Source organism: Thalassophryne amazonica, chromosome 20 (genome assembly GCF_902500255.1).
Source record: "Thalassophryne amazonica chromosome 20, fThaAma1.1, whole genome shotgun sequence".
NCBI lineage: Eukaryota > Metazoa > Chordata > Actinopteri > Batrachoidiformes > Batrachoididae > Thalassophryne > Thalassophryne amazonica.
Genome location: NC_047122.1, coordinates 61,873,490 through 61,885,352, shown reverse-complemented (window position 1 = coordinate 61,885,352; position 11,863 = coordinate 61,873,490). Strand labels below are relative to the sequence as shown.

The following is an 11,863-nucleotide window of genomic DNA, read 5'->3' as shown; positions in this document are numbered from 1 at the left end:
GATACCAACGCTGGTATTGATATTGAACAATCCTCGTGTAAAAAGATCGATACTCAAGCTTTTTCTCTCCCGCATGCACTTACTGCTGTGCACGCAGATTCATCAAAGCCTACTCTCTGTCTGTAAGAGCAGCGCTGTGTCACACAACACAGAGCACCGCACCCTTGTATTGTGGTTTGTCAGCTCTCTACCTCAGGAGATTTTGTTTTAAGTTGTGTTGAGTGATATTTTTTTTAAACAAAAATGTTGATTGTGATAATAAAGTATTTTGTTGTTACAATGTTTGGCGAAATTTTATCCTAGGTCTTTTGGATCCTTTGGATCTATGAAGCTTAAATATGAAAAACTATTGGTATCGATATCGGCAATACTGGGCCTGTATTTACTTGGTATCGGCTCAATACCAAAATTCCCGGTATCGCCCACCTCTAGCTTGGTCTGTATGCTGTTCTATTGAAATCAGCCAGTTTGGTTTTGTCTCTGACTTGTTTCTGTCAGCCAGCTGATATCTTTCATTGTTAAATTGGCTTTATTGATGAGTTTGACCCCCAAAATTACATATATTTGTACTGAGTTCAGCAATGTTTTCACCGACAAAAAAACGGCCCCTAGAGGACGCTCAGGTAAAGCCTGACCTCAAGAACATGTAGTAAAAGACTCAGAAGTGTCATTTATTTATCATTTAAACTAAACAGAATGAGTGTCCTGTAATTAAAATTTTAAATTTGGTGGATGTGGACATTGTTTGTTTGTAGTTCAGTAGAAAATAAGTAAAATTTTTCTTACAGAATGAGACAAACCTTTGTAGAACTGCTGAAGATAAGCAGTCAAACAGAAAAAGTCAACTCCTCATGAATAACAAGAGAAGGATTTGTGTGTACTGCTGCTTGTGTACAGGATGTGGAATACTATTATGTGCATGTTTTTTCAAATTAGGTGACTCATCCGTAGGAGATAACAGAGTCATCTCAGGACCACAGCAGCCTTCAGCAGCTGCAGTATGTAGTGCAGCTCGGAGACGCAAGTGTATTTTCTTACAGGTGTCTGTTTTTTGTTGTACTTACAGTGTGTTTTTAGGTGTGTGAGCTGCGATGGCGCTGTGCTCTGAGGCCGGTGGTTCGAGCTCAGCCGGAGAATCGTCTGGAAGTGAGGTGAGCTTCAGTATCCCTGAGTGGTGATCATACGCCCGTAGATCACTGCTGGAGGATTGGAACAGGGCGTTGTGAACGGCCGTGTGTGTTTGTGTGCTCCTCTGTGTGTGGAGTGTTGGACGTTTTGGCCAGGGGCGTTTCGGGCTATGACATTCCTGCCTAGGATGTTCCAACCTAGTACATTTCCCTCAAAAACATGCCATAACGTGGATGTTTTGACCAGAAATTATCTTTCATTTGCTTAATTAGCTGTAATGCTATACCCTCTGTTTAAACAGAAATAAAAATGTAGTTTACTATAAGCATCTAGACTATAAATCTCTCAGATCAGTGTGTCTGTTAGTTAGTCTGTCCGATTAAAAACTCAAAAACCACAAATAGTTACATCATCATTTTTTATCAGGAAACATGTAAAATTACCTGAAGATGTGAAGTAAGAATTTTAGAAGCAAAATTGTAACAAAGTATGTTTTTAAGTACTTTATGAATCTCATTGCTCACAGTGGAGGCAGTTCATACTAACTGTAGCGGGATGAAGGTCCCGGGTCCTGATTGAAAAGACGTTCCCGCTAGCTTGGCTAACAGGGATTTCCCCTTTGGCTGACCTGGTAGAGGAATGGTCTTTAGTGCGAGCCGTCTGGGTTCGATCCCACCGCCGTCCCAGCCACAAAGGTCCTGCGGTCACAATCTGGTGTCACAAACACGATGTGGGTAGTTAGAGAACATGCTTAAATGCACCTGTGACTTCGGGACGAAGTCAAAAATGGTGGGGAGATATGTAGCGGGATGAAGGTCCCGGGTCCTGACTGAAAAGACGTTCCCGCTAGCTTGGCTAATGGGGATTTCCCCTTTGGCTGACCTGGTAGAGGAATGGTCTTTAGTGCGAGCCGTCTGGGTTCGATCCCACCGCCGTCCCGGCCACAAAGGTCCTGCGGTCACACTAACTTTAACCTCTTAGCATCATGTTATGTGATGCTAGAGAGTTTAAATGCTAACATTAGCCTCTTAGCATCACATTATGTAATGCTAGAGTTTTAATGCTAACTGTAGCCTCTTAGCATCATGTTATGTGATGATAGAGAGTTTTAATGCTAACTATATCCTCTTAGCATCATGTTATGTGGTGCTAGAGAGTTTCTATGCGAACTATAGAGGGTTTTCATGTGATGTATTGGTCACGTCATTTTGTGTCCCGTGGCCATTCTGGATTACCATGCGGTGGCCGCTGTGTTACTCTACGTGCATTTGGCGAACAATTGCAGAAGCTTCAACGTCGGTGTGAAGAAGCCTCACGGAACCGTGGCGCTGAGAGAGATCCGCTGCTACCAGAAATCCACTGCTCCCAGAATTTTATTTTATTTTATTCGGCCATAAAATTATATAAGAATACATAAAAATACTGCAGAGGATAACACAAGAACGCTTTCAATACGGATGCTTATATACATTGTGGTCCGCAAGCGCCGAGCTGCTGATCTGCAAGCTGCCCTTCCAGCGCCTGGTGAGAGAAATCGCTCAGGACTTCAAGACTGACCTCCGCTTTCAGAGCTCTGCTGTGATGCTCTGCAGGAGGCCGGCGATGCTGACCTGGTCACCAGCTTCCTAGTTCACAATATTGCAGTGTGACACTGTCGGCCAGTTCGTTACATCACCACTAAATTCACTATCTGGTATAAGATACGGATCCACTGAACGAACTGCTACACATCTATCACGATAAATAGCTTTATCTCAAGGATTTAAAGCATCGTAATAACCGGACATTCTCTCCATTTTTCTATCACGCGCCAGCCTCCTTGTAATCCAGAATGGAGACGGCACCTGTCCTGCAGCAAATCGGTCACGTGATTGAAAACCCTCTATAGCCTCTTAGCATCACATTATGTAATGCTCGAGAGTTTTAATCAATCAATCAATCAATCAACTTTTTTCTTGTATAGCGCCAAATCACAACAAACAGTTGCCCCAAGGCGCTCCACATTGCAAGGCAAGGCCATACAATAATTGTGAAACACAGTCTACGTCTAAAGCAACATAACCAAGGGATGGTCCAGGGTCACCCGATCCAGCCCTAACTATAAGCCTTAGCGAAAAGGAAAGTTTTAAGCCTAATCTTAAAAGTAGAGAGGGTATCTGTCTCCCTGATCTGAATTGGGAGCTGGTTCCACAGGAGAGGAGCCTGAAAGCTGAAGGCTCTGCCTCCCATTCTACTCTTACAAACCCTAGGAACTACAAGTAAGCCCGCAGTCTGAGAGCGAAGCGCTCTAATGGGGTAATATGGTACTACGAGGTCCCTAAGATAAGATGGGACCTGATTATTCAAAACCTTATAAGTAAGAAGAAGAATTTTAAATTCTATCCTAGCATTAACAGGAAGCCAATGAAGGGAGGCCAACACGGGTGAGATATGCTCTCTCCTGCTAGTCCCCGTCAGTACTCTAGCTGCAGCATTCTGAACCAACTGAAGGCTTTTTAGGGAACTTTTAGGACAACCTGATAATAATGAATTACAATAGTCCAGCCTAGAGGAAACAAATGCATGAATTAGTTTTTCAGCATCACTCTGAGACAAGACCTTTCTGATTTTAGAGATATTGCGTAAATGCAAAAAGGCAGTCCTACATATTTGTTTAATATGCGCTTTGAATGACATATCCTGATCAAAATAACTCCAAGATTTCTCACAGTATTACTAGAGATCAGGGAAATGCCATCCAGAGTAACGATCTGGTTAGACACCATGCTTCTAAGATTTGTGGGGCCAAGTACAATAACTTCAGTTTTATCTGAGTTTAAAAGCAGGAAATTAGAGGTCATCCATGTCTTTATGTCTGTAAGACAATCCTGCAGTTTAGCTAATTGGTGCGTATCCTCTGGCTTCATGGATAGATAAAGCTGGGTATCATCTGCGTAACAATGAAAATTTAAGCAATACCGTCTAATAATACTGCCCAAGGGAAGCATGTATAAAGTGAATAAAATTGGTCCTAGCACAGAACCTTGTGGAACTCCATAATTAACTTTAGTCTGTGAAGAAGATTCCCCATTTACATGAACAAACTGTAATCTATTAGACAAATATGATTCAAACCACCGCAGCGCAATGCCTTTAATACCTATGACATGCTCTAATCTCTGTAATAAAATTTTATGGTCAACAGTATCAAAAGCAGCACTGAGGTCCAACAGAACAAGCACAGAGATAAGTCCACTGTCCGAAGCCATAAGAAGATCATTTGTAACCTTCACTAATGCTGTTTCTGTACTATGATGAATTCTAAAACCTGACTGAAACTCTTCAAATAGACCATTCCTCTGCAGGTGATCAGTTAGCTGTTTTACAACTACCCTCTCAAGAATCTTTGAGAGAAAAGGAAGGTTGGAGATTGGCCTATAATTAGCTAAGATAGCTGGGTCAAGTGATGGCTTTTTAAGTAATGGTTTAATTACTGCCACCTTAAAGGCCTGTGGTACATAACCAACTAACAAAGATAGATTGATCATATTTAAGATTGAAGCATTAAATAATGGTAGGACTTCCTTGAGCAGCCTGGCAGGAATGGGGTCTAATAAGCATGTTGATGGTTTGGATGAAGTAACTAATGAAAATAACTCAGACAGAACAATCGGAGAGAAAGAGTCTAACCAAATACCGGCATCACTGAAAGCAGCCAAAGATAACGATACATCTTTGGGATGGTTATGAGTAATTTTTTCTCTAATAGTCAAAATTTTGTTAGCAAAGAAAGTCATGAAGTCATTACTAGTTAAAGTTAATGGAATACTCAGCTCAATAGAGCTCTGACTCTTTGTCAGCCTGGCTACAGTGCTGAAAAGAAACCTGGGGTTGTTCTTATTTTCTTCAATTAGTGATGAGTAGAAAGATGTCCTAGCTTCACGAAGGGCTTTCTTATAGAGCAACAAACTCTTTTTCCAGGCTAAGTGAAGATCTTCTAAATTAGTGAGACGCCATTTCCTCTCCAACTTACGGGTTATCTGCTTTAAGCTACGAGTTTGTGAGTTATACCACGGAGTCAGACACTTCTGATTTAAAGCTCTCTTTTTCAGAGGAGCTACAGCATCCAAAGTTGTCTTCAATGAGGATGTAAAACTATTGACAAGATACTCTAACTCCCTTACAGAGTTTAGGTAGCTACTCTGCTCTGTGTTGGTATATGACATTAGAGAACATAAAGAAGGAATCATATCCTTAAACCTAGTTACAGCGCTTTCTGAAAGACTTCTAGTGTAATGAAACTTATTCCCCACTGCAGGGTAGTCCATCAGGGTAAATGTAAATGTTATTAAAAAATGATCAGACAAAAGGGAGTTTTCAGGGAATACTGTTAAGTCTTCTATTTCCATACCATAAGTCAGAACAAGATCTAAAATATGATTAAAGTGGTGGGTGGACTCATTTACTTTTTGAGCAAAGCCGATAGAGTCTAATAATAGATTAAATGCAGTGTTGAGGCTGTCATTCTCAGCATCTGTGTGGATGTTAAAATCGCCCACTATAATTATCTTATCTGAGCTAAGCACTAAGTCAGACAAAAGGTCTGAAAATTCACAGAGAAACTCACAGTAACGACCAGGTGGACAATAGATAATAACAAATAAAACTGGTTTTTGGGACTTCCAATTTGGATGGACAAGACTAAGAGACAAGCTTTCAAATGAATTAAAGCTCTGTCTAGGTTTTTGATTAATTAATAAGCTGGAATGGAAGATTGCTGCTAATCCTCCGCCCCGGCCCGTGCTACGAGCATTCTGACAGTTAGTGTGACTCGGGGGTGTTGACTCATTTAAACTAACATATTCATCCTGCTGTAACCAGGTTTCTGTTAGGCAGAATAAATCAATACGTTGATCAATTATTATATCATTTACCAACAGGGACTTAGAAGAAAGAGACCTAATGTTTAATAGACCACATTTAACTGTTTTAGTCTGTGGTGCAATTGAAGGTGCTATATTATTTTTTCTTTTTGAATTTTTATGCTTAAATAGATTTTTGCTAGTTATTGGTGGTCTGGGAGCAGGCACCGTCTCTACGGGGATGGGGTAATAGGGGGATGGCAGGGGGAGAGAAGCTGCAGAGAGGTGTATAAGACCACAGCTCTGCCTCCTGGTCCCAACGCTAGACAGTCACAGTTTGGAGGATCCCAAAAAATTGGCCAGATTTCTAGAAATGAGAGCTGCTCCCTCTAAAGTGGGATGGATGCCGTCTCTCCTAACAAGACCAGGTTTTCCCCAGAAGCTTTGCCAATTATCAATGAAGCCCACCTCATTTTTTGGACACCACTCAGACAGCCAGCAATTCAAGGAGAACATGCGGCTAAACATGTCACTCCCGGTCCGATTGGGGAGGGGCCCAGAGAAAACAACAGAGTCCGACATTGTTTTTGCAAAGTTACACACCGATTCAATGTTAATTTTAGTGACCTCCGATTGGCGTAACCGAGTGTCATTACTGCCGACGTGAATTACAATCTTACCAAATTTACGCTTAGCCTTAGCCAGCAATTTCAAATGTCCTTCGATGTCGCCTGCTCTGGCCCCCGGAAGACAATTGACAATGGTTGCTGGTGTCGCTAACTTCACATTTCTCAAAACAGAGTCGCCAATAACCAGAGTTTGATCCTCGGCAAGTGTATCGTCGAGTGGGGAAAAACGGTTAGAGATGTGAACGGGTTGACGGTGTACACGGGGCTTCTGTTTAGGGCTACGCTTCCTCCTCACAGTCACCCAGTCAGCCTGCCTTCCCGACTGCACGGGGTCTGCCAGGGGGGAACTAACGGCGGCTAAGCTACCTTGGTCCGCACCGACTACAGGGGCCTGGCTAGCTGTAGAATTTTCCACGGTGCGGAGCCGAGCCTCCAATTCGCCCAGCCTGGCCTCCAAAGCTACGAATAAGCTGCACTTATTACATGTACCGTTACTGCTAAAAGAGGCCGAGGAATTTTAATGGTAACTGTACCCTCTTAGCATCATGTTATGTGATGTTACAGAGTTTTAATGCTAACTATAACCTCCTCTTGTCAATTTATGTGATGCTAGAGAGTTTCTATGCGAACTATAGCCTCTTGCATCACATTATGTGATGCTAGAAAGTTTTAATGGTAACTGTACCCTCTTAGCATCATGTTATATGATGCTAGAGAGTTTTAATGCTAACTATATCCTCTTAGCATCATGTTATGTGATGCTAGAGAGTTTCTATGCGAACTATAGCCTCTTAGCATCACATTATGTAATGCTCAAGAGTTTCAATGGTAACTGTACCCTCTTAGCATCATGTTATGTGATGCTAGAGTTTTAATGCTAACTATAACCTCCTCTCATCATTTTATGTGATGCTAGAGAGTTTCTATGCGAACTATAGCCTCTTAGCATCACGTTATGTAATGCTAGAGTTTTAATGGTAACTGTAGCCTCTTAGCATCATGTTATGTGATGCTAGAGAGTTTTAATGGTAACTGTATCCTCTTAGCATCATGTTATGTGATGCTAGAGAGTTTTAATGCTAACTATATCCGCTTAGCATCATGTTATGTGATGATAGAGAGCTTTAACGCTCACTATAGGCAGTTAACATTGTGTTATGTGGTGTTAGCAAGTTTTAATGCTAACTATAACCCGTTAGTGAGTTTTCATGCTAATATTTGCATGTATGTATTTATCGCAATGGTGGCATGTATTATGTATTATGTAAAGTAAAGTCCCTTCAGCTGCTCCCTTGTTTGCACTCGGGGTCGCCACAGCAAATCCAAGGTGGATCTGCATGTTGAATTGGCACAAGTTTTATGCCGGATGCCCTTCCTGACGCAACTCCACATTACATGGAGAAATGTGGCAGGGGTGTGATTTGAACCCGGAACCTTCTGAACTGAAACCAAGCGCATTAACCACTTGGCCACCACCATATTATGTATGATTGTATTTTTTATAAGCAGGTTATAAGTCCTGTTGCTCACAGTGGAGATGATCAGCTAATGTTGGGTGCAATATCAATGCCTTAACACTGAAACTAGTGCCAAGCCAATTATATAACATAATATATAAAGACTTTAACTTAATTAAAATAAGGGGACCATAACCAAGCAGCTCAGTTGACACTTCCCTATCCTCATCCAAATCTAGTAACTCTTCCGGGGGGATCCAAAGGTGTTCCCAAGACAACTGGGAGATATAATCCCTCTAGCATGTCCTGGGTATTCCCCGGAGCGTCCACCCAGTTGGACGTGCCTGGACCTCCTTAGTGAGATGATCAAGGGGTATTCTAACTAGATGCCCCAACCAGCTCAACTGGTTCCTTTCACTAATTTAATAAATTTACTAAAACATACATTTTAAGCATTTTCATTTTGGAGAATTCCAACTACATTAGAGTGGATTTATCAACAGAGGTGACCATAGTTGAATAATAAAAATTAGTTATTTGGGTTTTTAGTGTATTTGAATGCCTTACCCTAACGTTATATTAGCACAAGGTCAAAATGTCCTAGGCTGAAGTAGTCTTATGTTAAATACTCCGTCCAGTACTTAAGGGAAAATGTATGTATAATTCATCAGTGGGAATTCTGGTGGCTGAACCTCCAGCCATTCAGACTATAGGTCAGAATGAATAAATGATTTCTATGTGATTAGCTTCGGAGATAGCTTGACGCTCGCCAGAGGTGAATGTTGTATATACTGAAAAACATATTTAGAGAAATTGAATCAGATTTTAGGTGAATAAAACAAACACACACTAAATAGTTATCTTAAACATGGGTAACATGGATGAAAGCAGAAACACTTTAACACTACTTTTGAGTAAAGAGGACATCTTTCAGGACCAAATTCTGCTGTGTGACTTGTTTCGATTTGTAATTTATGTACATCACTGTTCCAGACTGGGTCGAGCTGCCTTCAGTTTGGGGTTCGTTCATATCTCCACCATTTCTACGACGAGTGCTCCTCTTCCATGCGGGAACCAGACACGGAGGAGTTTCTTCAGAGTCAGAGGTCAACGCCCCGGTGGAACACCACAGTTTGGAAGGTAAAGGAACTCTATTCTGCAAAAATATTAAAAAAAAAAATTCAGCATTATATAGATAAATATAAAGATCTTTCCTAATGAGGAGTTAAAAACCATGATGACTTCATGTTTCTTTCTCCTCCACTCGAGGCATCCTTGGTGTTGGGTCTTGTGGTCCTGATGGCAGGTGTCACCAGCCTGTCCATTGGTTACTCCACTCCCTATAAGATCGAATCGTTTGGAGAAGGAGATCTGTTCTTTGTAGATTCTCAGGCCATCACCTTCAACAGGGGTCTGTGTGTCAGCACCGCTGCTGGGATCGGGCTCTCCTGCCTCGGCTTGGTCCTGGCAGTGATGGGGATTGTCGTTTGGATGCTACCCAGGTCCAACCTGAAAGGGGGAGTGGGGTGGGGTGGGGGGGTTTAGAAGGGAATCAGGTAGCTGGGTTCAAGGTGCAGAGGATATAACGTCACAAAGACTCCAAAGTTAGATGAAAATGTTGCACCGTCCCGAGTGGAGAGCATCCAGCTCGTTTATGAACTTTATTATATCGTACAAGACCAGTGAAATGTCCATCGAAAAACCAGTCAAATGAGACATATTTAGTCATTTCTGTTAGAACGTTTTATAAGACAGAGACGGGCTACTTCAACCAAGTACATTCTGGTTTGATATACAGTACTGTGCAAAAAATATTCAGCTAAGCAAAAGTTGTGCACACAGTAGGGCTGGACGATACAGTTATCTCCCAATACGATACGTATCACGATACAATATATAAGAAATACGATTCGACAAGTATTGCAATTTCAGAACAAAAATATGGACCTCACTGCAACTGACACACCTTGAGGTGCATCAAGTAAATGTCAAAGACGTTGCCCACAGCTTGTGTAAGAATTTATTGGTAATAATTAAAAGAAAAATCTCGACAAAGGACTTAGAGCGACTGCAAAAACCTTCATGACTTATCATTTTTAGCATCTCGTATTTTGATCTTGTTGTATTTACAGTATTTATTACTTATTTTAATGTCCAACAAGGATGTAATAAAATCATCTGTGTTTATTTATTTGTCAGTCTGTCTGTATGACTGTTAGCAGGATTATGTCAAAATTACTGCATGGATTTTCACTAAATTTTCACCACACATTGGTGTTAGGACTTGGAAGAGTCCATTACATTTTGGAGGTGATCCGAATCCGGATTCTGCATCAATATTTCACTTTATATAGGCTATTAAGGATTATGTGAAAACTACTTTACGGATTCTCGCCACATTTGCACCACAGAGAGATCTGGATTCTGCATCAGGATTCCAATTTGTATGCTTCACTTTGTCTGATTTTAAGGATTATGTCAAAACTACTTGACAGATTACCACCAAATTTTCACCACACATTGGTGTTAGGCCTGGGAAGACTCCATTAAATTTTGGAGGTGCTCTGGATCCCGATCCCTATTCAGGATCTGGATCATTGTGGAATCCGGATCCAGGTAAAGTCCGGATCACAATGTGAATCACATATCTGTTATTTTGAGACCTTGTCAACCCTTGGTGGACGTCAGAAATCTCAGCTTGCTCTTGTTTACATTTGCAGCAGCATCAGTTTTATGACTAGTTCTAGTACAAAAACATGTTGTGTATTATGTCTCATGCATGTTCTGTGCACATCTCGTGCAAAACCTGCGTGAGATGTGTATGGAACATTCAGAATGTTCTTCACGCACACAAGAGGTTGTATCAAATTTTTATTTTAAATCGCCAACAGGTATGTATCGACATTTGTCCACACTGTATTTGTCCACACTCAGACTCGAAAACACACACACACTTGGAGTCATTCAGCCACACACCCACTCACATGCAAAATTGTGCTCCATTGACAACATCACCAATTTGCTCCTCTCTGAAATCTGGCTTCATAATTGCCTTGCAATTTGGGTCTCCAGGCAACAGTTTGGCTTTGAGAGCTCCATTTCCAACTCTGAACAAAGACTCCTTTCCCACTCGCTAGTTAGTTACCGTGTGTGTAATTTTGGACCAATCAGATCTTTTGTTTGCAGGCATACAGCCTAAGTAGTGCGACGCTGACGTTAAGGGAGTAGCTTGTTTATTCTAATCCAGTTACATTTATTCTGCAAATCTGATTGGTTAATCGTGTGAGATTTCCGACCATAAAATATCGCATTGACGGTGGCAAAATATTCAGCTGTTTCACATTTGATGCATTACTCCGCGCCCGCTACGCAGATGTCAATAATGGCGCTGTCAGATGACAGCAAGAGGTTGCCAACCGCCATTAAACACGAAGAAGAAGAAGAGAGCGAGAGAAACTGGCGGAGCGACAACAATGCTGTAGCCACAGTAGGCTTCGCCGACCGCATTACTTACAGAAAAATAAATCGTGCAAACTATGGAATTGGATTAGAATGGGAATAATGCCCATGTGTGTGATGATTTGTGGACATTAATGCTGGATTATCGTCACAAATATCCATTTTACCAGCGACACATTAGCGGAGCTGGTAAAACTCAATTTGCGACTGTAAAATCCAGCATTAACATCCGCAAATCATCACACAACAGGGTTATTCCCTAATTTAAAGCAGTCTGAGTTAAATAGGGGACAGTGAAGTCTGCACTGGTTTCACTGGATGTTGTTCTTTTTTATTGTCTGATGAACTC

General features: G+C 41.4%; 1 protein-coding gene across 1 annotated transcript; it reads left to right on the top strand.

The window, feature by feature from the left end:
• The first annotated feature begins 1,028 nt into the window (after positions 1-1,028).
• On the top strand, positions 1,029-9,888 carry nrsn1l (neurensin 1-like). The gene is made up of 3 exons (XM_034161029.1): positions 1,029-1,151; positions 9,049-9,195; positions 9,325-9,888. Exons 1-3 carry the CDS (start codon positions 1,092-1,094, stop codon positions 9,598-9,600), a joined length of 483 nt encoding a protein of 160 aa, XP_034016920.1. The 5' UTR covers positions 1,029-1,091; the 3' UTR covers positions 9,601-9,888.
• Positions 9,889-11,863: the final 1,975 nt, after the last annotated feature.